Source organism: Vanacampus margaritifer, chromosome 11 (assembly GCF_051991255.1).
Source record: "Vanacampus margaritifer isolate UIUO_Vmar chromosome 11, RoL_Vmar_1.0, whole genome shotgun sequence".
Classification (NCBI taxonomy): domain Eukaryota; kingdom Metazoa; phylum Chordata; class Actinopteri; order Syngnathiformes; family Syngnathidae; genus Vanacampus; species Vanacampus margaritifer.
This window is the reverse complement of record NC_135442.1, coordinates 14,067,266-14,092,521: the sequence shown is the minus strand read 5'-3', so window position 1 is coordinate 14,092,521 and position 25,256 is coordinate 14,067,266. Positions and strand designations below refer to the sequence as shown.

Sequence of the window (25,256 nt, the reverse complement as noted above, 5' to 3'; positions counted from 1 at the left end):
TAAATTTGCTGCCCCACTTCCACCATTTCAGGAGCTTGTTCAACCTTTGGAAAGTAGAAACTCCTTGGGTCTCCCCAGGAAGAGCTAGACAAAGTGGCTGGGGAGAGAGGTAAGTCTGGGCTTTCCTGCTAAATCTGCTTCCACCATTTCAGGAGCTTGTTCAATCTTTGGAAAGTAGAAACTCCTTGGTTCTCCCCAGGAAGAGCTAGACGAAGTGGCTGGGGAGAGGGGTAAGTCTGTGATTTCCTGCTAAATCTGCTGCCCCACTTCCACCATTTCAGGAGCTTGTTCAATCTTTGGAAAGTAGAAACTCCTTGGGTCTCCCCAGGAAGAGCTAGACAAAGTGGCTGGGGCGGGGTAAGTCTGGGCTTTCCTGCTAAATCTGCTGCCCCACTTCCACCATTTCCGGAGCTTGTTCAATTTTTTGACGCTCACCATCTCTGTTGTTGTTCACCCCAAATTTGGTCTATCACACCAAAGCAAACAACCAAGCGCGGCAGCCGGCTGGAGCGCACGATTAACATAGACTTGCACGCATTTGCTGATTTTCCACACACGTGTGTTCAGTGACATTTTCGCTCACTTGGCGGTGGCACTTAAAATGCTAATGTGACGACACTCGGCGTTCACATTTTGCTGCACATCCTCTTGCCGGCTCAGAGTTCATTATGGCTGATAACCTGTTTTATTTGGGTTCAGCCTATAATATTTTATTAAATGCAGAGCCCGTCACAGAGTTAAATTCAACTTCATTGTAATGTGCAGTGATTATTTAACATACAACTAGAGGGAGGCCATGTACGGCTGGCTTCATTCCGTATAAAATGGCAAAATATTAAATGGACTGCTTTTTATATAGCGCTTTTAACTACACCTTATGGTGCCCAAAGCGCTTTACAATGCTTCACATTCACTCATTCATACACACATTAACACACCAGTGGTCCACTGGGAGCAAATTGGGTTCAGTGTCTTGCTCAACTATATACTAAGGACATTTCGACTTGGGCAACAGGGGGTAAGGATTGTACCCACAACCACTACCACTGAGCCATGCCACCCCTCATCACATAAAATGCCACTACTTTTTGTGCACATTCACATCTGATCGGAATAATAATGTTGATAAATCATTTACTCTTGCAGACTTGTCACTTCGTTGCTGATAGTTAATTTTAATCACAACTGGTTCTTGTTCGATTGCTGTTTTTTCCCCAATACATTGTACAATAGTTGCTTTTCAGTCATTTGACTGGATATGTAATATTGGTATATTTATGTATAATTAATAGTTCACTATGTGGGTTGGTTAGGGACATTGGACATTTGGGTGAATCTAAAAATCACGCAACCTTGAAGAGTGGAAAGTTTACAGTTTTTTTTAATCTGATGACCTTGGCAAAACTTTTGAAAAAATGGCCATGTGTTTATTATTTCAGTACTTTTTACACATCCCGCTGAACTGAAAAATTCAAAACAGGTGTCTGATCAATACTGGACCAACAGAATTCATATTTTTCATATTCTGTCTTATTCATATTTTAACTAGCTCTACTTATTATGCTGTTCATATTTTAACATCATGGGAACATGACACCTAACACTTGATCAGCGACTATAAAGTCATGAGCAGATCGCAAGAGAGACTGCAACAATCACTGAAAGGTATAAATTAGTGACGGGAAAATGAAGCTTCATGAAGCACTTGCAGTGGAAATGTAATTAATTTCCTTTGCACTAGCCTTTATATTTAAATCAAGAGCACCATCTAGCACCATCATCTACCAACTCACCATCTTCCCGTCACTAGTATAAATGTAGAAATTCTTGTTCAATTTATGGATGAAAGAGCGGTTGGGAATTTTGCACTTCAGCTGCATGTTAGAGAACCTTAAATTGGGCAAAAAGTACAGAAATATTAGAACAGTTGAACATGTGCATTCAAAAGAACAAGTCACCTGTAAAGGTTAGCGTTCATTTTAGGCTCATTGTTAAATACCAACGAAAACCCACCATCCCTAACTTTCGTCGTGCATATTCATGGTTAAAGCTCGCCGTTCACATTTACATATACATGTAGTGTTTATTCATGTACTGTTGTTATACAGTAAACTGCTGCTGCTCACATTTTGTTACCGTTTGTTGATGCTGTGTTTGGCTGGCCAGCCCCCCCCCCCCCCATTGTGGCTATAATAAAGGCCTATCTTTGTCTAAATGGCATGTCAGATGGTATTAAAATGACAAGCCTTAAGAATTTTAACACTTGAGCCACACACAAGTGTCTCCGCGTGACCATTTTCATCAACGACCTTTGCCGCCACATCCCTGAAAGGTGAACGCTGTCAAGGCGTTGGCCTTTTCACCAACCATGTTTGCCGGCTTGCCGAGTCTCTGCGGGCCACTTCATCCTCCTCTCTCTATCCTCCTCTCTCTGGCCAGAGGCTGGAGACGGACCTGTCCTACTGGATGGACCACGCACGCGCCAACGACCATGGACGTCAGCATCACTATGACGAGAACGCGCCCATCGGCCCGCGTGACCCAAGCTCGTACCGACACGGCGCCAATGTCAACTATGACTATTATTAGCGGCTAGCTCGCACGCAAGTGCCTTCCTGCTATGGGGGAAAAAAGATACTTTTTTTTTTTATGCAAAGCAGCTTTCTCTGCCTTTCTGTGTTCAGAAATAAAACCAAAATACAGTTTAGCGCTCTGTGAAAATACCCTTGGCTTTAATGAAATGTTATGTCACGTGATGAAAAAAAATAAATTTTCTCCATTTAAATTCTACAGCTTGTTCTGCTTCCTATTGTTAGCAATGCCACTGCGAGGGTCCTTTATTTTGAAATCTGAAAAGCCTCATCACTTCAAAAGGCCACACACAAGAAAATTCTATTCCAACACATTCATTATTCAGTAGAGGCAGTGTGGTATTTTACATCGAAAAAATATAATCGAATTAAAAAACTGAGCACAGCTCAATTTTTTCTAGCTTCTTAACCTCCATCACTTACCAACTAAATCTCAACAACAACAATTAAATATAAGAAGAGTTTTTTGTTTTGCTTTTATATTCAGTTTGGGGGGGGGGGGGGGCATTCAAATCTTCCCCTCTAAAACTGACCACACTAGAAGGAATTAACTGGCACAGGTCAGCACTTCTAAATAGCACTGAATGTAACAATCCATCATAAATTATGTGGAGATGAATCTGAAGGAAGTCTCATGCATTTTGCACAAGTTGTATTATGCACTTCATTATGCTTCAATATGAAAATGCAGTCTGAGAAAAGGTCTTACATAAAGCCCTAGTCTTTAAAAAAAAAAAAGGTTCAGAGGTTAGCGACATTTAAGAACAAGGTTGTGCCACATGTTCTCATACCACCACAAATTATTGTAAATGTTTTATTAAAATAACCATCTTCACCTGGTCTGAATAATGCACATCCTGACGTGTGATGTTCTCCAAAGTGTCACAGTAACAATCCTTTCTTCGCCATGAGACAAGAGAATGACTTGTCTTGATAAATCTATATACAAAAAAAAAAAAAAAGCACAATGCACTAAAGCACTCCAAATGTTTTATATATCTTAAGCATAAATTGACACAAAAAAATAATAGACAAATGGGGGGGGGGGGGAAGATGCTATAGGCTGTGTTTTAAATAATTGGCTTGTCCAACCTAAAAAGCTCAGGCGAGGGAGGCCTCACAGTGCAACTTTGCAACTCCTTATCAAGGCAACAATCAAAGTCTTCTTGCAATAAATATCCCAGAATGCACCTCTACACACACTTCCACAAAGGTAGGTAAGGTCCCGCTCAAATGTGTCTGGGTCGGCCTTTCTTCATGCGGGCCGCTTTGGGTTTGGGGATGTACTGGTTGTTGGCCTGGTGCTCCAGTTCTCGGCTGAAGTACTGGATGGTTTTCTTCAAACCCTCCTCCAGGGGCACCTGTCAACACACAACCATGAACACTCAACTCCAGCGGGATTGCTTGTCTAACACTGACTGTCTGCCATGCAAAAAAAAAAAAAGTAAAGTATATTAACCCTGGAGAACCTAAGAACGCTTTTCTTCTTTGGAAAATTATGAATTATACATTAAATGACTGCTATAAGTTTACTGAACACCAAAATATCAGTTTTTTCAATTTTAACCTTTTTTTTTTAACTAGCTCAGAGTTGCTAATTTAACAAAATATATATATAAAACATACTCCTAGGCATTCTGCAACATGATATGAAATAGATTAACAAAAAATAAATAAATTACCATCTGATGGTAAGGGTCAGAAGTGGCACGCTGGACTTTTGAAGTTAAATTTGTAAAAAATAAAAAAAAAAGGTCTTTGTTATTTGAGTAGCAGAATTTATAGGGGCCAAATTTGACCCCGTGGGTTCTCCAGGGTTTTAATTAAAAACAAAACAAAAAAAAAAAACTAAGAAAAAACAGCAAACTCACTAATGTTTGTTTTGATTGGTCACACAAACTTGACCATATCCAGCACTACTATTGTCTCGCATGCAAAAAATACTCAGATATACCCGATTGTAAAATATTGAGTATTTTGTCAACAGTGATGTTAGTAACAAGATACTCTAACACAGTATGAACACCTTTTTTCTGTAACAAGTAATCTAACCTGTTGCTATTTTAAAACAGATAATTTGATTAAAGTTACTTATCCTAGACTAACTGTGTTACTTGTGTGGTGAAGATGAGTTACTCAAGTAAGGTAAAAATAAATACAGTAAATTCCCCTCCAACATGGGTTGCTATTTTGTTATTGTACCCATATGTTAACTGATAACATATATCCTGTCCCTATATAGCGGCTGAATGTTAAAGCAATTAGATTACTTTGAAAAACGAAGTACTCGGTAAAGTAACTAAATTGCATTCTGAATGGGTACTCAGATTACTTTTCCAAGGTAACCGTGACAACATTGTGAGCAAAATAAATACACATTTAGTTTTGTCAAAAGAATATCAATAAACAAGAATACTTTTCTTCTTACTGTCTGCGAGGTTATCATAACTGTTAAGATATTTTCCGCATCAAACAAATTGTAGTTTATTAAAATGAATTACTGGCAACTTTAAAGAATGTTTACAGGGGTTCATACCACTGGTTCCCAGCCCAGCATCGTCTTGGCTTTTTGGATGTCAGGCCTCCGCCTCTGCGGGTCATCCTGAGCCTCGGGAAGGAACTGGATCTGACTTTTGCTCACTGTGGGAGTGGACAACATGGGCTTGAGATGACTGGAAAAATAATTATACCCCCTACTGTGTGTGCAAGAAAGTATACAAGCATTTCCATAAAATCTTGCGCCTGTTAGAGGTCTGCCCTCTAAGGACTGTTATACACGGAGAAAAAAACTTAAAAAAAAAAAACCTGTAATTTAACAGTTGTTTGTGTACGGAAGTCTGTTCCCAAAGCAATCTAGTCTATTCCTCCGAGACAGAAATATTGTGTCCTAAAATGTGATCCTATGAAAAAGAAGAAAACAAACAGCAACAACTAGGAAACACGAGATGCAACATGAAAGAGGACACACGAAGGGGAACGATTGTGGTCCCAGATTAATTTTTTTACGGAAAAAAATTAACAAAAGTCTATGGAAGCCTACTTAGTGAGCTAGAGTTCTCAAATTAAGATGTGTATGCCTTTACTAATGTCATCCTTTTATTCCTCAAATCATAATTCACGAAGGGTCCTTAAAATGTAATGATGAAACTGTTGCGTGGGTGTGCATCCAATCAACAGCTTTATGGAACTCAAGACGAGCCAAGTGAGAATTCACATCTATTTGAATGAAGGCCTTTACGAGCAGATGGCAACCCATCCAGAGTTGAACAAATCAGTGGATTCGAGTGGCATGAAAGTCTGACCTCTGCCACAAAGCAATTTTTCTGCATGTGAAGCAGTGGTGATGGAAGGGCTCCAACCTCCCCACTTTCTCTTCAAGATGCTATACGTCACACGATGGATGCTGGCGTTGGCTGTCAGAAAGGGCAACTAACCCGCGCTCCAACGCACACATTCAAAGCATCGCCAGCCGTTAGGGACTCCGTACAAGGACGCTTCCGCACAAGGGAGACTGAGGTGGAGCTGATGGCTTGAGCAGGAATCAGGCACTGTAGCATCTGGCTCTGTGTTGTGTGGTCTTTGCTACTCAAGATGTCAATTTCATAATTATACCTTTGCAATGCAGCAATTATCGTCATCGGAATGATTATTTTATTTTTTATTTTTTTGGACCAGTAAACAACTTTCCATCTTCATAGACTTAATCGATTTCTGCACATGGAGCATAAGGCGAAAGGTGAATGACATTGCAAGATAAGCAGAAGGGTTGGCCAAGACCTGCACTGAGATAGCCAGGGTTCAAGAGATTGTCCAGTCAGACACATACAATGACAAATATCTGGGATCCATCAGATAACCTTACCGACCAGACTTTTGATGAGCTGAGCAAACTCCAATATGGTATGCTCCTCTGGGTTCCCCTGCAGATTTAAAAAAAAAAAAAAAAAAAAGAAAGAAAAGAAAGAAAAACATGTGGGTGAAATGTAAAGTGTCAAAGGTTTATTGTAAAACGTAGTTGTCTAAGAAGAGGAACTCACCAGATTGACCGGACTGCTGATGTTACTGTTCATCAACACCACCAGGCCGTTAACCAGGTCACTGGAATTCCAATCACACATAGAAATTATTTTACAATGGACTCTATTCTTGTTCATTCTATCGTGGGGCCTCGCTTCGCGCGACTGACATTCCCTGCCAATTGTTTTTGTTTTATTATAATAACGGAACCTTCCATATATAGAACCACAATTGTTTGACACATTGCAACGCGTTTGCCATTTAAGTTCACAATGCAATCAAATTTGCACAGGTCAGGTGAAACATGTCAGCATGAACTTGCTCTTCTCTAAGGAGACAGACTATTTCTATCCATGTTGCTCATTAGGTCAAGAAGTTTGAAGTTGACTTTGGGCGGAATCTAAAGTAAAATGGACATTATACCCTGAGGTTCTACAGGAAGGAAAACTGTCTCCGAGGAAGCACAAAAGTCAGCATAATCCCGCGAGCCCGCAACATAACTTTTCACAGCTGTTTCATTTCTCATTTCTGGAAAATTGACTGTCTGCTTGTATACAAATATTTAGGTCTCTGGTATGCCTGCCCACCCATTAACTCATTCCCTCCCAGACATTTTCACTTAAGTAACCCCCTTTGCTCCCAGCTGTATTACTGGATTTTGACTGATTTTGCAAGGCCCACAGAATAGTTTGTTATATTGCTATAAAACATGGAACCTACCAAAAGAAAGATTAGAGTCTCTTCTTTGTTCAGGAAAAAAAGCATATTTGTATCGGTTTCCATTTTGAAGTAATTATCATTAGAATATAGCTAAGTTTCATCATTATTCACAAATCTGTTGAAAACAGTGGGGGAAAAAAAGCTTTTTGCAACATGGCCCTGGTTGATCTCTTATACTCTGCTGTCACCTGCTGGCCGTTTTTGTAATAACTACCACTGCTACTAACAACAACTACTAACAACCGTTCTTTTCAGTTAAGAGGCTGCATCAAAGCCTTTTGTATGCTCGTGAAAAAGTAATGAACTCACGACTTCATAATTTCAAAAATGTTTGATCTCACCTTGATTGCATGAGTAGTCCACACACACAAAGGCCATCAGCGACGTTTGAACGCGTGGGCAAAAATGTTGCTACTTGCTATCTTTGCCCAAAGTTTCACACTTTATTTTATGGCTTGCTGATTTTCTGCCAAAACCTCTTATCTTTTCAGGCTTAGCACTTTTGACAATGAATGAGTCTGCTTCTTCCACAAACTTTTTAAAACCACCTTTTCAACAACTGTGTCAAGACGGGAATTAGCATAGTTTAGTGCATATAGAAGACTGCTTTAAAATTTTAAGCGATGACACCATTCGTTTAAAGAATTTCTTGCGAGCAAAAGTTGAGAAGCTCAACAAATGGGCAAGATTGTTGACTGTTTGGGGCTGAGGAAAGTGTTTCATGCAAAAATAACATCTTAACCTGAAGAAACTGAGTGGACTGTAAAGTGCTTAGAAATCCTTGGATATACAGTTTATTGCTGTTGCTCTTATAATAGTGCACACAGCTTGACAGCTTGTCACTGGTAGGCTTACTGCACAAAAACAATCCAAATAGGAGAGCAGAAAATTGAAAGGGGCCATTGCAGGTCCACACAGTGGCAGTCTGAAGGCAGCAGGCGTAGTTCATGTTGGAGATTAAGGGAGTTTGATTGGCATGCGCACAAGATGGGAGCAGGAGTGTGGGAAAACATGACCAATAAATCATGTTCTCTAACTAAAGTTTTGGACCTTTAGGAATGTTTGCGCTTGTAGTTTGTGCATCAAAATCAAATTTAATCCATTTGGTTTGGGTATTTGGATCAAGAAAAAAAAAGTTGAATTATTAATTCATTCAAGTATGATCTGGGATTACTTCAGATTAAGAACTAGGGAAAATAGTGCAATCTAAAAATGTGAACGTCTCTGATTTAGGCAGTACCATTTTAAAATTTAAAATATTTTGCTGATCTCCACTTGTTTGACTTTTGTTAAATTTTGCAGTAATGCCCTGATCACTATCTATTCTTTTTTCCTGTGGAAGTGGAACCTATCCCCAGCTATTTACAACTTTGCCAGTACAAACATTTTCCGGTGCGGTGCCAATTGTGTTTTTTTTTTGTCTTTTTTTGCTACTTCGTGGCAATCCTTGGTCCCCATTCGCAAGGGAATACTGTAATGTGACATTGCCACATAGGGCAAGACTGATGGCAAATGGGAAAAACGTGATGATGGCCATTGACACAGAAAGAAGCAATTTCATTTCTTTCAACGTTTCTAGGGAATAAATATTTGAAAAATCCATCAAAAACACTGAGTACGCTGGTACCCCCTGACATCTGGATTTTGGTCTTTTTAATTACTGCTTCTTTCTCCATCACCTACCCAAGCATGATTTCTTTTAGGGCAGAAGATGTCGTCGATCTCTGTAGCAGATGCCGTTGAGCTATCTAGCTGTGGCCTTTTAGTGTGAATTAGGCTATATCAATAAACAAATTGACATTCTCGTGCTGTTTAAAACTAGTTAATTGCATTCAAATGTCAAGATTGGTGTGAATATTTATATGAAAATACTTTGAAGTTGTAAACACAGAACAAAAAATCCAAGGATCGATAATAAGTATGATGCCAAGGGTGTACACTGAAGTAAGTTTGTTAAAGGGAGTCTATTTGAATTAGTTCATTTCCACAAAGTCACATGAGACGACAAAGCTTCAAATACTCTCACCTCTCTGATCGCTTCTCGCCAGACTGATCAAATGATCTAATTATTCAGTCAAAGGGAAAGCAGCGGTCCTGTCACCTTTCATGTACTTACCACAAATGAAATTTGAGCCAGTTAATGCCAGGGCGCCACACAATGTAATAAGACACACACACATAGCTTTCTTGGGTATGTTAAATTCAGAGTATTGAATGCAACAGAATACGCAATTGCGTGACAGGTGTTTTAAAACCGATGCGTTCGGTGGTTTGAGAACAAGAATTTCAGTGGAATTGTCAATCATTTAGGCTTATCCCAGTGGACATACCAAACAGGATTAATTTCAAGAATGTTCCTGCTTACCTTACATACTGGAAGGCTCTTGTTTGGGAACCAGTGCCATAAACCTAGCACAACAACAGGAGATTAATTAGCATGGCGCACTACGGGTGTCTAACCAAATGCATTCAATTACTGTACACGCACAGCAGTTGATTACTTTTGCCTTGATCGGGTTTCCAGGTGTAATTGCATTTTACATTCACTGAAATTGGAAAACTTTGCTTACTGCTAGAATGTTCTGCTTATAGTCATCTTTGTTCAATGCTAAGAAATTATTTTAAACACAGCTTCTTTATGAAAACAGCTAAGATTTTTTGTGTGAGTTTTTTTTCTCTCACTAGGATGGGAGAATGTCTCTCAAAAGTTCTAAACTCCAATTTCCATGCCATTTTCATAATGAACAGAATATGTTCTGCCGCTACAGATGTTGCACAACTTCTCAAAGGTCATGTCATGTTGTTCTGCTAAAAATGAAGCCAATGTACAGTGCCGCAAAAAATTTCCCCCCCTCTTCTCGATTTCTTTTTTTGCGAATTCCCCACTCTGGTATTTAAGATCAATCAAATGTAAATACTCCACATACAAGTGAAAGAAACCATAATGTAAATATAAGACACAGTGTTTGAATGGTAATTTTATCTATTAAGGAAAAAAAAACCTACGGATGAGCGAGTTTGATACAAGTCTCCGTATCAGACCGATACCAGACCTCATTTCAAGGTATTGGAAAGAGAAAATTGCCATTAATTTCATTCAATTTAAGGAAAAATAAAGGAAAATCACATCAATAGAATCTTTCTGACAAGAGTCCGTCAAAATCAACCAAAAAAATCTCTAAAACCTAAAAATAACCATGATCCAACAAAATTCAACAACAGATGAGGAATGAAGTAATCTCTCAGTCTGGAAAGATTTTTAAAGCCATTCCTAAAGCTTTAGAACTGTAACAAACCACGGTGATTTATCACCAAATGGAGAAAACATGGAACAACAGTGAAGTTTTCCCAAACTTGGCCGGACTTCAAAAATGACCAAGAGCACAACGACGACTCATCCGGGATGTCACAAAAGGAACCCAGGACAACGTCTAAAGAACTGCTGACCACCCTCTTCTCAATTAACGTCAGTGGTTCATGACTCAACAATAAGGAATAGACTGGGCAAAATGTACATCCATTGCAAAGATCCATGGTGAAAACCACTGCAGCAAAAATAATATAAAGGCTCGTCTTTTTTCTTTTGCAACAACAACAAAAAAAACACTGAATGATTCCTCGACTTTTGTGAGAGTATTCTGTAGCCTGACGGGACAAAGGTTACACTCTGTGGGAAAGTGTTGGAAAAAAGCAATTACTTCATTTGAGAGGGCATTATGCCTTTTAAATATACCTTATTTCACAAGTGGGAAACAAACAAGAAGAAAAAAGTTGTTGGGGGGGGGTGTAATAGGGCTCTTAATATAATGTTTGGCTCTTACTGTGAGTGGTTCTCCCTGGAGAGCCTGCAGGATGAAGTTACTGACTACTCGCCCATCATTCATGTGCATTCGGGAGCCGAACGTGTTGAAGATTCTCGCCACTCTCACCTCGACTCCTTCCTGAAAGCACATAAATAGTACAGTATATCCCTTGAGAAGATATGCCAGAATTTTCTCAACTTTTCTTTACGTACTACTGTATTTTCAATTAAAAGAAAGCATCACACCAGTAAGTGTAAATGTGAATTCCATAAGTGTCATTTGGGCCAGGTAACAGTAGAATGCACACGCAGTCACACACGAACTCAACAAAATGAGAGCACGTGCATCACAAATTCTTTTTGAAACTCCTTGGCCTTCGCAGGTGGACATAATGCATCAACCCTCTCTCTGAGGTGCAATATGGACACTTTGGAGGCTGCGCTATATGAATAAAAACATGAAAATTATGCAGAACACTGGCTGCTAAATGGGGAATTTGTGGACAGGTAGCTAAATGTATTCAGCGCAGTGAAGGTGAGCCGACACAATGGGGACAAGGTGTTACAAAGGTTCTAGAAGTTGAGTCAAGTGGAACTTAAAAGTGTGATTTTGTGTGTGCGGGATGTTTTAGCAATTTTAATGTTAATACTGTAAATGAGATCGGTTTAAGTATATCTATGTAGTGTCAATTGTTTGTTAATTAATGTAGAATTAATGAGTTGATGGTCGGTATCCATTGAATCCTTTTAATACCTTTAAAATTTACATTTCCTTCTGACTACACGTTCCATATTTTTCGTGCTATCCATTGCATAACTATAGTCCACGTGTAAAGGTTAATGGATTTTGATTACATGACTGGGCAATAGACAGACTCATCACATCCCTACACACCAGTGACTGACAGTTAATTATTGAAAGTAGAATGTTTCCAAGAATTATCCAAATGAGTGTTGGGAGAAAAAAAGAAAAGAGCAGCCGAGTAAGGAGCAGAGGATGAGGCCGATAAATATCATTTGCCTGAAGCAAAGGCAACACGAGTCAATCACATCAGACCATTAAAGGCTGGCATCAATCATATCTAATCGCAGGAAAAAATCTTCTGGAAAATAATTCATCATTGGAGTAATTTTACCCTTCTTGCTGCTTCAAGCTGCATTTTGCTCTTCTTTTAAAAAAAAAATGTTTTGACACAAGAGGACAGGTTCATGTTCAGCTGCTAAACATGTAAAAAAAAAAATACTTAAACACAATACTGCTTGTTTACCTGACCATTTCTGATAGAAAAAGTAGCTATGACACTATTTCTGCATGCAGGACTTTTTGTACTGCTACTTTTTTTTTATATATTTTTTTTTAAGTACCGGTAATACAAAGCAAAACATTTTCCAGAAAACTTTGAACCAGAAACAAACAATGAACTTTCTGTATTGCCTAAATTGAGAAAAGATACTTTGAAAAATAAACTAACCTGACATTGACTAATCGCATAGTTGAGTGTGATGATGATACCTGCTTCATGTAGGCATAACACATGGTCTCTGCAACACGTTTTCCTTCGTCGTAGCATGCTCGAGGACCAATGGGGTTTACATGGCCCCAATACTCTTCATTTTGGGGGTGTACCTCAGGGTCTGGAGCCAAAACATTTCAGTCACATAGCATGCCAAGCTAAAAGTTAATCAATCAGTGGAAAATCAAAAGTTCAAACACCCTAAAGGTACAGCCATTTGGAAATGAATCCTCTTAAGTGTCTCAGTCAAAACTTTTGTGCTACTTCAGCTCAGTAAGCATTTACAGAATTACATCCGCAAATGTGTCCTGCCTTTTCATTGGAGGGTATAAAAAAAAAAGTGATAAGGATGTTGATGATACAACAGCATGAACAGAATCCTAAAGTATCACCAGCGTAGCAATGTGTGAATTTCACTTTCATTCTGTGATATTCTAATCTAGGATATCACTTCTGGTATTCCAAGTCTCACAAGCATTAACAATTCATGCACCCCTGATGAACTGCTCTCATGCAATGATAATTGACTTCACAATCTTTTGGATAGCCTGGCTCCCCGGAAACTCAATTACACCTGAACTCTATACACTCAAAGCTAAAGAACATCAACTGGAACATCTCTATTAAAAACAAAACAAAACAGTGACTTCACAAAGCTACAGTATCCACTCTAAAAAAATAGCACTATTTCCATTCAAGTTGTTAGCGCCGCATTCCATCACTCCTTTGACCTACTTTCACCTGCACAATCCTGTCTCCATCCATCTCTCTCTCACACACAAAACAAAACTCTTATTAATAGACTAGTTCAGGATCCCCTCACACAAGTTACATCACAACTGCTTTATAACTTCAATTGCACATTCACATTGCATCATAGAGTATATAGCATGCCACATACCACACGTTCAAAGCCATAAAAAAAACAAAACCTTGCCATGCATTATCTCGCCAACCCCCTCCCATCCATTTCAACACCCCCACCAAATCTCTCAGGTCTTCAGCTATAAATGTACCTCAAACTCTTTCAGCCATTCGGCCACCCACATTTGGAACACTTTCCCTCATAAGATTACAAGTCTCTTACAAGAGCTTGTTAGAATTTTCATTATTATATCATAACTGGTTTGGTTATGAGTACTTTATAATGTGAAGCAATAGTTGAAAGGGATTCTTACCTCCATAAACTTCCGAGGTAGAAGCTAAGAGGAGCCTGGCACCCACTCGCTTGGCCAAACCTGAGATAAAAGATAAAAGTCTTGGGTCTATAAGGCACAAAGAAGATATAACCTTGCAAATGTGAATGCATGCATAAATAACGTAGGCCAGAGGGCACAAACTCCTACACATGGCTTTTTTTTTTTTTTTTTTTTACACTCGTCAAAGAACCACAGCACTAAAATTTTACTCACCAAGCATGTTCAGAGTGCCGATGGTGTTGGTCTTGAGGGTTTTGATGGGGTTATACATGTAATTGGGGGGAGAGGCTGGTGAGGCCAGGTGGTAGATTTGATCCACTGCCAAAAGAGAAGAGAAGTATTACTTGATGTTTTACTACATGTAAAATTTCGACGTTATTGCTCTACAAAAAGAAAATGTTAGCTATCAAGATGGGCATACTAATCAGTTGATTGTTCACATCCATTGTGAAGCTTTTGTGAAGTGACAGTGCAAGAGTGTTTTTTGCAAAATTCAGCTTTCAAAGTCTTTTGGGTGTTTCTCCCAGCAGAACTTTTACATCCTCTCGGTTTTCATTCCAAAACGGTGTGACTTGACTGCTCATTTCCCAGAATTGAACCACACACTAAGTACCCTATGTGCATGGCCAAGATTATTCAATATCTTGGGTGAGCATTGATGCAGAGTCATTCATATTTATTTCACAGTTTTCTATTAAATATTAAATTAGTTATTCTCCATAAAATTTTAATACTGTAGTGTTAGTGTTAAAGGGTTTGCCTAATGAAATTGTAATTTCAGCCCCGCGACAGAATTGTTAGAAAAAAATTGGCCTGCGGGCAAACTAAGTCGCCAGCCCTTAAATGTAAAGGATGAACAGAAGAGGACCAAGCACAGAGCCCTGGGGGACACCTTGGGACAGCGGGGCACAAGAGGTTGTTGTTGAGATGGATAAATTGAAGGAATGATTTGAATAGAAGAGGACAGCAGCACACATGTTGATTTTGTCCTGGTCTTGAAACTTGCACTGTTTTCATTCGTACGGTATTTAATTTATACTCCGTCTTAAAATGTCTCACCTGTTCATTGATCTGAGTGAGTGAGCCAACAAAAGGTCACTTTTGTTTTCACATAATCAATTAAGGAAACATCAAATACCCATTTCTAGCTCTAGTGGCTGTAATGTTGAATCAGACTTGAATTTTTGTATTATATATTCTGTACTAATAATGCCTGAACTGAAGGCAGGACTCCATTGCCAATTTAAAAATCTGTGGGCCTGATGGGCTTTAGATAATGACTTTGTTCCAATTATGATGCTGGGGATATGGTGTTGTCAAGGGAAATAACTTTACCATCAACATCGCTTGAGAGACATCCCGCTACTTTATCTTTCTCCACTGTTGCACAACATAAACATTGAACTTTTAAGACCGCTGCAGGGTCATTAAAATGTTTGAAATACTACAACAGCAGTTTAAAAAGTTCTCATATTCCCCAGTGTTGGTCCATTTAGGCACAAAGACTGATATTTGGTCAAAAGTATTGCTGAGGAGAGCAACACTAGAAAATGTTGCATGATGCTGGTGGGTGGGATATTTTCCTTAAAGTATTGTTTAGTCCATTTTTTAACTGACAAGCTCTAATTATTTTCCCTGATGGTTTGGTTGATCTGTCCTGGTGTAAAGACTGAACTTGGGGTGTGGGCAAAAACAACTGCTTTGAGAAAAAAATTAAATGAAAAATAATTATTTATTTTTTTTACCAGTTTTTAACACAAGAGTTGTGGTCAGCAACTTCAACCTGGTTAACTTTAGTACCAATTTGTCAATCAATCATTTCTGACTATTAATGGTATAATAGTGACGTAACTACAGTACACATCATTTAAGTCACCTTTACATGATAAACGATCTAGCAAGTCATTTTTTTGCAAACGATTCATGCCCACCTTATTATGTCAAATGGAAGAACAAACATTAGTCAGCGTTTCCCACAGATTTGAAATCTACTTGGGTGGGTGGACTCCGGTGGTGGGGATGGGAGGCGGGTTGGACGGGAGGTGGGTCTGAGTCCCGTTACTACGTCTCCTTTAGCCTCACGATCCACAAGTGAGTGACGGTGAACTAACTTTACATGCGGTATATGCTGTCGTGACACGTCAACGTGGGGCTTTTCCACATGACAACAACAAGCTACTCTGAAGCGGCCACTGCAGCACAAAGCCCCAGTCTACATCAGAGTTATTTATTTATTTTTACTCCTCCTCACTCATTTGCCTTTCTGTGACCTGCGCACTCACAGCCGAAAAAGAGGCATGCTTTAAAGTGGACATGCCTGCAGACTATCTGAAGGGAATAATAATTGTATTGCATATTACAGGCATGGCTAGCTAGCTAACTACTTGTTGTAATTGCACTGGGCAACCACCGACGCAAATGAATGCGCTTCATTTCTTATATAGTGGGGGCGGGGGCCTCTTGCTGGACACCCAAGTGTTTACTTACACACCAAAAAATAAAAACAAAAACAAAATAAATCAGGAAAACCAAAATGAGAACAAACAGCTTAACGCTATTTCCACAATTCAGTAGTACAGTTTACATTCACGTTACAGGGTCTTCAACTGCAGCCTAAATGACTTTTGTCAGATTGTCTGTTCCCACAAGCTCACTGCTAATCCAAGCATCTTTGATTGCTCTGGCCAGGATGGTACAACTCTGATCTCAAGGTGCAAAGTAAAAAAAAATTCAATTACTTTTTGTCGTTCCCTTACCCTCAATGTACAGTGGCTCCACCACGTCATGATTGATGAGTTCAAAGTTTTCATGGCCGAGCCAGTGCTCCACATTCCTTTTCCTGCCAGTGAAAAAGTTGTCCACCACAGTCACCTCGTGGCCATCCATCATCAGCTTGTCAGTCAGGTGGGAACCCACGAAACCCGCACCGCCAGTAATCTAGAAAATGAATACAGTTTTAATATAAATAAAAAAGTTGGACATAACACAAAGTGACAAATAGAAATATGACAAGCCTATACGATAACATTGCTATTGTGCCAAATGTGTAAAATGCATTTTGTGAGCGCACGCACGCCAACGGAAGTTTGTATATCCAGCTGTGCTACTTTTCTACAGATAAACCACAGCAAAACATGATGCCCAAAAAAATAAGCATCTTAAAAACAACAGCATGCTCCAGCCCAAATGTGAGTGCGACTGCACATCTTTTTGTTTGTCTTACATACATACCAGAATCCTCTTTCGATCTTTCTCAGACAGAAACTTCACAGGTGGGTATTTTTGAGAAAAACTGGAGAAGAGAAGATAAACAATAAGAATAGCCATAAAGCACACATCTCTGACAAAATGCACCACCATGAATGCATGGCTCTGAGGAATTCAAACAAATGGCAACCTCCTAAGTCTTTCACATAAAAAGCTCATTTTTACTGAACTTCAAACTCGCTCAAAACCAAAACTAAAACCCATAAGAAAATAAATCAAAAATGGTTTTCATCAAAGACGTCACATCACTGTTAAAAGCCTTCCACTCAGCCGCTATGATGTGAAAATCCTCTGTGTATCATTACCTCATCGTATTATGACATAGTTGGAAATGTAATTTAAAATTATAACTTGCGGAAAATTGTGACAATCAAATATTTTGATATACAGTAAACGAGGGCTGTGCATCTCCAATAAAACACAATACAGATATCCATAGGGTCGGATATGATTCAAGGACGGCATTGAACAATTCTATTCAATTCAGAGAGAGGCATTATGATTCGATTCAATGTGGTGTAGCTCAATTCAAGAAGGTGCAATGAGTTTCTTGTTGAAAGTAGGCAATCATTTCACGATAATAAACTTTTCAGTACTATGAATGGGGCAAAGGACGATTTGATACGTGTCTCGCGTCGATACATGGGGTGTGATACGATTCAAGGACAGTGCCTTTCAAAGTGCAATGATTATTCTATTGGTGTGCTGATGCAGCAAATGGTAGGTTCATAAAGTTCAGTCGTGGACTCTCAAACTGTGTTGATCTCAAATCTTAGAATGGGGCATTGAAGTCGTCTACTGGTTGTGCTTCAGCTAAATTGTTTCCAAATTTGAAATTTACAGTGGGGCAGAATCAGAAGTGTCCGCACCCATCCTTGTTTGAAAAACACAATTCTTGTCAATGGCAGTGCCTGAATTAAATTCATTGCTTAGCCAGACAATATACTCTGTCACAGTAATTTTGGTTTTCTGTTGTGTATCAGATCAACCCACTTTCATCTTTTGTGGTGGCATTAAACAACCAAAAAAAAAAAAGTAAAAGCAAAACACACTTGTGGATCTTATCCTTTAGAAAGTCACTGAGCCTCAATGTCACTAATTTGCTGAAGTCGTCACACATGATAATATCATTGTTTGACTTTTGAGTCATTTTCATCTGGAAAATGTTCTGCTTTTCAGGTCCTACTGTACTGTATACATAAATGGTCATGCTAGTTTGACAATAACAAAAATAACACAAACCTCTGCTCCAAATCACGAATCTGCTCACGGAGAGGAGCCACTGCCTTAAATGAAATGACAAGTGTATGCAATCAGAGCACATTTGACTAATGTATTCTTGTAATCACAGTCAGGGTTCAGACATAAAAACAAACAAACAATATATACGTTAATGGACCCTACCAATGTGGTATATATTGCATACAGCTAACTATACATTTCTTTATATAGTGTATTTTTGCTCACTTATCAAATATATAATATTCAACGAAACCTCTTACTTAGAGTTAGGATTTACACATTACGCATGGAAGAATGTTATATTAATGGAACATTAAGCCTTAATATTTTCTTTCAGTGCTGTTCAAACATGAAACAAACTGCAACCTGTTTGTTAAATGCAGTGGCTCAGTTGTAAGTCTGAATTTTCAGATAAATAAATACATTTTCATACAAACCTTATAGTGTACATGTACAAGTTTACTGATTTGTATTTTCAAAATTTGAGTTAATTTTTTTTTTTGTTGCAATAATCAATAATCAATGTATAAATTCGTATCGGGATTAATCGGTATCAAATCGAATTGTGACCTATGAATCGTGATACGATTCGAATGGCCAGGTACTAGGCAATTCACACCCCTAATATATATATATTTATTTTTTTCAAGTAAAAAAAAAAAAGATAGGCCTACTTAAAATAGAAAGTTTTGACATCTTTGGTTTAGTTCCACTTTAAAAGTTTTGAAATAATTTAACACATTTTGGGGGGGTTTAGGCAGAAAATCCTGCTTGCTACTTTATAGTGTATTCAATTTCTATCATATGTTTATTTTCTGAAATACCACTGAGGCAGCGCAGCATGATTCTGTTCAACAACAAACCCTTTGACCGCTCTTATCATGATCATTATGTAAAAGTGTAATTTATAGCTGAATACTAACGCATGGGGTGATTTCAAAGCAGCGGGATATTTGAATCTGAGACGACCAGATATATTTGGACGATACAGTTACCTACGACGCTTTAAACCATAAGGTCACCATGATAACAAAGGAAAAATGGGAGCACCTGCAACATGCGATAAGCCATGCAGAAAGTGATTAGAATTTGTGTTATAAAGAGCCTGGCACATAAACAAACATACTGATATTAAATGGCACACTGCAGGACGCAGCTAATAAATAGCAGAGGGAAGTAATTATACTGTGTAAAATACACAGTGTTAGGTAGGTTTTGTACTTTTTATATCAGCGTACATGTTACAGCAATTAAGTCAGGTGGAAGCAGGGATAAATGTAAGTGACACTCACTTCATCAATCTTCTGATCAATCTTCAACTCCCCATGGTCTTTTGTTGATCTACGATGAGGGGAAATAAAGCACAAGGCAACCAGTGACTATGAACAGTAGGATAACCGCAAGCAGAGGGCAAGGGAATAAAGTAGCTGAATGTTAACACTTAAAGTATTTACCTCATGTTTGTGAATGTTCCCCAGACAGCTGAAAGAGAAGAGAGATGCAATTCAAAATAATACAATCAATGTTAAATTAGGCCTAGATGGCACATAAATAGATAGGTGGCTTGAGCTTGAGCTAAGCCATCTTGTTGCTGTGACCTTTCTCCTGGCTCGTCGTCCTCCTTTCAATCTGCACCCTTAACATTTTAAACCAATTATGACCACCGTGGAGTCACACAAACATACCAATACATCGTTTAGGTTAGGCTGCAGGCCTTACATGAGCACGGTTAAGGCAATATTAGAATAAGCGAAGTGCGCATCTTGGGATCGTTTTTGTACACATTAGGTCTTCTTCCGCATCTGGCAGGTAAAAGCTCCACAGCTTTGTTGATCTTGATCTTTTTGGTATTTATTAAAAAGTTCAACTGGGAATATACAGTCTTTCTGTAGTTACTGATAATATAGGAAACGTTAAAGATAAAAAAGACTGGTGAAAGTTCAAATTAATTCTTGCCAAAATATTAACTTTTTACTGCTGAAAATGACTAAATGAGTCAAGTATCCCTTGGCTCGCCCAGTCCTTCCTTAAAACCGAAATATTAGGCAGTTTGACATTGTTTCAGCATGAAATGCACTCGGGGGTTGTTTTGACGCTGAAATCGTCCTTCAAAAGGCTTTTAACTCTTTGACTGCCATGGACGTTAAAAAACGTCAAGTAAAAACCTACGGAGGGCCGCCAATGACGTTAAAAGACGTGATCCAATTTTTTTTTTTTTTGAAACTGGTGGAGGAAAGCCTTGGCCAGCTGCTGTGAAAGTTTCAAGCAGATGTAGTTAGCCTAATGACTATTTTTGGCCCCTAGATGGCAGCAATGACTCTCTTTTGACAAGATTGGGTAGGCGTCAGTAGAAGACGTGAGGCGGAGGGGACAATGGCTGGGGAAGGGAAGAAAACATGGCGACCGGTTGCAAGCAGCTCCCGCTCGAGCAGTTTTTTTCAAAGACGAAAAGCATCGACCAACGCTAAAGAGCACATTGATGACGACGATGATCATCATCGATGATGATGATGGTGACTCCGAGGTTGGAAGCGTTGACGCGGCAGTAGAAGACGTGAGGCAGAGCTAGATGGCTGAAGAAGCGAACAATGGCGACCGGTTGCAAGCAGCTCACACTTGGGAATTTTTTTCAAAGACGAAAGGCATCAACCAACGCTAAAGAGGACATTGATGACGACGATGATCATCATCGATGATGATGATGGTGACTCCGAGGTTGACGCTGAAGTTGCAAGCGTTGACGCGGCAGCTATGACGATGTCATAAAGGTTCACCGGCTAGCGATGCTAACACCGGAAAACGCGGAGCACAACCGAGCACGCTCAGGCGGACGTTCAATCGGACGACGAAGAGTGTTCCAAGTCCAATGCATATTCATCGGAGGAGTGGGTACAGTCTGCTACTTGCTATTCCCCGGAAAAAAAGGCCGTCAAGAAAGTGTAACGTCTGCACGCGAAAGGAGCCATCGCAAGTGAAACTAATCTGTTGTGCAAATCCTGCTGCGTCTCCTTGCACGCATGGGAGCGTTACAAAAAGAAAAACTGTATTTGAAACATCCACATAATTGTAAATAGTACCACAGTTGCACACATTTGTAAATAGTTTGCGAAATTGTTTTGTCAAATTGTTACACTGTTGAATGGAAATAAACGTATTTTGCAACCAAAAAACACTTTTTCATTGTTGGTGATAGCGTTTTACAGAAGTAAAGCACTATTTAGGTGTTTGTGGCATCATTCATGGACAAAAAGAAGTGTACAATTCACTAGAGTGCATGAAATAACATCGTTTCACAAAAAGCTCTTTTTCTCCGCTTTTTGTTTCAAAACAGAGCATTTCGGTGAAACTAACCATTTTCTATTGTTGATTACTGAAGAACGGAATAAGGTAGAAACAAACTTTTTTTTCTGATGAAAGATAAGAGTTCAATCTTTCATTTGGTAGTATGTGTGTTTCCATAGTCCAAACACAACATTTACGATACGATACAATACGATAATACGATACAATATACTTTTATTTTCCCCGTGGAGAACTTTTTCCTGGACTCCGTCCAGCTGCAGTTTACAGTAAGGAAAAAACAACAGAATAGAAAGAGATAAAATCAAAATTAAATAAGAAGTGCAGCAGTAGTTTACAGTAAGAAGAACAACAGAATAGAAAGAGATAATTAAAATAAATAAGAAGTGCAGCAATAAGTAGAAGTCTTCACAGAAGTATACATGTGTAGAGAAGTACATACATGAGGACTGTGGACGTGAATTTTCTGTGGACCTTGAAAGATCAGTCAAAATGCTTAAATCGGCTGACATCCCAATCTGAAAACGTCTGGCAGTCAAAGAGTTAAGATACCAAGAAGGTCTAAAATGACAAATTACCGTTTTTGGGGAGTAGACCATTAACTCAGTAGCCAAAACAAAGATGCATATGGAACTAAACTGCTATGTAGAGGTGGTTATCTTGCCAGCTGCTTGTGCAGCACAGGTCTGGCAAAAGCTAATAAGACCAGTATTAAGATTCATGTTCAACATTTTGTGTACAAAAAGTTAATTTCCATTAGCACAAGGATGTTAAACTCCATCGCACAGCGGGGCAAAACAAAGCACACTTTGTGTTGCAGGCAGTATTTCTGGAAATCACATTGGACTTTTAAAGAATGTATTTGTAAATTCCATTAAACGTACTGGGTCGACACCTAACATGTTCACCGAAAATGGCCCAAAAGTGTATTTTCAAATTTGTACTTTTTTCACATACAAACATAAACAGGATGTTGTTCAAACATAACAAATAATGCGACACTAGGCGGCAAGACGAACAAAAATTCTGGCATGCTAGACTTTCGTCATGGTGGGTGTGAAGCGTCCCAGACGCCATGCGACCAATCCTTAAGCGGATCACACTACACAGGCTACTGTTAACATTTTACTATTTCATTTTATATTTCATCTCTTTTGAATTTAGTTATAGTTGTGAAGATGTAGATATAACTATGTTAACTCTATATAGCTTGATGAGTAATGCTTTTGTCCTCTTTGTTATCTGTTCTCTTTTCCCAGAAATGAGAAAGTTAATACGTTTCTTTTATTTATCTAAGAAGTCTAGTTTCTGTTAGTCAGAAATCCGTTTTTTGAAAGTTCAAGGACGAGCTAGTATACTGGGAGAAAGTAATCTGATTTTTGTACTTGGGAGGAGGGGAGAGGCGTTTTCTAATAAAAGTCCCGTGTCTGAGAGAGACGACGCACATTTGGATAGAAACATGGCTTGGTGAAATTCCTTTGTGTCATCAGAAGCTTCTGATTAAAAAACCTTGCAAGGACCCTCTTCACGAGATCTCAACTCTGATTTATTTGAACACGCAAAAGATTACAAAAACAGGTGATCTAACACTACGCTACGTCAAGAGTCAACAAGAGACAACTCAAAAATCGTCCTCAACATGCTACATTTGTCTGTGGCACGTCAGTTGACTCAAAATCGGGCGACATTCCTGTAGTCTGGCCAAAGCATCAGATGAGCATGGACCCAGAGAAGCCGAAGGCCTTTCTGGGTATTGTTGATAAATGGCTTCTGCTTTGCATAGTAGAGTTGTAAAGTTATTTTACAAGGGAGTCCTTGAGCTACGTCGCATGTGACCTACGTCATTTCAACTTTACGGCGCTCATGCCTTGTCTTTTTCATTAATTTCCCACAGTAAACCCGCCATTTTAAAGTTATTTAAGCAGACTCAGGTCCATATGACAAACACACAGCACGTTATAAAAGAAAAAAACGTGAGAGTGTGTCAAAGTGACCACTTGAAGTCGCTATATCATAGAATGCAGCCGAAGTGCATGCAATTTAAAGCACGCACACTATGGTGGCTCAGAGAGACCACACTTTGCAAACCTACCACCAAGTCTTATTTTGCGTGAGCTAACGAGCATCTCGGCGAGCGATGGCGACTTGGCAACCGGTGTGAAGCCCGGCAAGCGACGCCGAAAACCCTAGCAAGCCGGATTTAGGCGGAGCAGCTAACAAGAGTGGCTAGTGGGCGTTAGGCGGAACCATAGGCTGGAGTGGAAGCTAGTAAAAATAAAAAATAAAGCTGGCAAAAGCTTGCAAAGGCAAAGTGACAAGCGACGGGAGCCCGAATCACGGAACTCAGCAATGACCACCTGCAGAACCCAGGTGGTAAGCGGCAGTCGACCCATTGGGTCCGACACTAGATGCAAGCACCACCAGGGCTAACTACGTTCGTAAAGTTGGCATTTAGGCATCCGAAGCAGGAAGATGGTGCTAAAAATTACACACTGTCGCTTTAAGTTGTACATGCGGATGTAGCGCAAAACTGTGTTTACTGACATTGGTTTTTAATCTGAAGTGTTCCTGTGTCCATTTGGTGAAATCCTCTACACATTGATGTTGGTTTTTATTTATGTTTAAGACAACATCCCAGCTTAATTTCAATTGGGTTTTTATGAAATTACAACATAAAGAAGAATAAGAGCATGGTTGGTTTCATAAGATAATTTGGTTTCAGGACGTAATAATTATTCTAACTCTTCATTAGGTAAACTTGAATGCTCGATTGATCAAACGTTCCCAAACATAGATATTGTGCTTAATTATTAAAACACCTTTCAGCATTTTATGGTTAACACTTGAAGACCAATTACAAGCGAGCATGAAAGACGATAGCTACACCACCATCATGTTTTCAAGGAATGAGGAAAAGCAAATGCTTTACTCACAGGCAATCAAGGCGAAGGCAAAAAGTAGCTTCACCATTCTTCTGTTTAATCTTGATATCAGCCAGATGACTCGCTTCATCCTCCGCGACATGCAACGAGGCTCACGTCCATTCAGCTATAGCATTTTGGCTTGCTCCGTTATGTTCGTCAGTGCCTTTGCAAAGTATTGGCTCAGTAACTTCTAAATAAACACACGCTCCAGGTGACAGGCGAGCTAGCTGTTAGCTGCTGCTACATCAACACCAATCAAAAGCAGTTTACGTGGCTAACCGAGTAGCACACACAGGTAACATCTGTGGACAAGTGGCAGGCTACAACACTGTTCGGTGTCATTATTACGACATTTGCTGTCCACTGCGTTAACCGCCTGCTGAACCAAAGAATTCAAACATTAGCGGGTAGCGAACATTTAGAAGAGTTGATGCCAGAGAGGAGCAAAATGTACACACAGCAGCCAACGCAGTTAGCACCCGGTTAGCAGATTTGGACCACTTATCAGCGGCCAAGCTAAAGTACTACCAACACGACAAAAACAAAAGTCGACGCTGCCTAGATGCTAAATGTGTGTTTGCGTCCTAAAAAAATAAATCAAAGCGACACTTTACAACTTGTTGGTATTTTAGCCTGTCAACTTCCTGTAGAGAGCTAGTGCCTCTTTTTCTTCATCGAGG

General features: G+C 39.3%; 2 protein-coding genes across 3 annotated transcripts in view; one reads left to right on the top strand and one right to left on the bottom strand.

Moving 5' to 3' along the window:
• ecrg4a (ECRG4 augurin precursor a) overlaps nucleotides 1-2,790 on the top strand; it is a 10,653-nt gene extending 7,863 nt beyond the window's left edge. For both annotated transcript variants that reach the window (XM_077580585.1, XM_077580586.1), the window contains one exon: nucleotides 2,440-2,790. In XM_077580585.1, the coding sequence (XP_077436711.1) occupies nucleotides 2,440-2,589 (150 nt within the window). In that variant the 3' untranslated portion in view covers nucleotides 2,590-2,790. The remainder of the gene's footprint in view (nucleotides 1-2,439) is intronic.
• Nucleotides 2,704-25,256, bottom strand: uxs1 (UDP-glucuronate decarboxylase 1). Its single transcript, XM_077580584.1, has 15 exons — nucleotides 24,586-25,256; nucleotides 19,807-19,834; nucleotides 19,645-19,693; nucleotides 18,353-18,396; nucleotides 17,075-17,135; nucleotides 16,600-16,780; nucleotides 14,057-14,161; nucleotides 13,823-13,882; nucleotides 12,644-12,765; nucleotides 11,150-11,269; nucleotides 9,694-9,737; nucleotides 6,629-6,689; nucleotides 6,454-6,511; nucleotides 5,128-5,231; nucleotides 2,704-3,952 (listed from the first exon to the last, which is right to left on the bottom strand). Exons 1-15 carry the CDS (start codon nucleotides 24,674-24,676, stop codon nucleotides 3,821-3,823), a joined length of 1,260 nt encoding a protein of 419 aa, XP_077436710.1. The 5' UTR covers nucleotides 24,677-25,256; the 3' UTR covers nucleotides 2,704-3,820.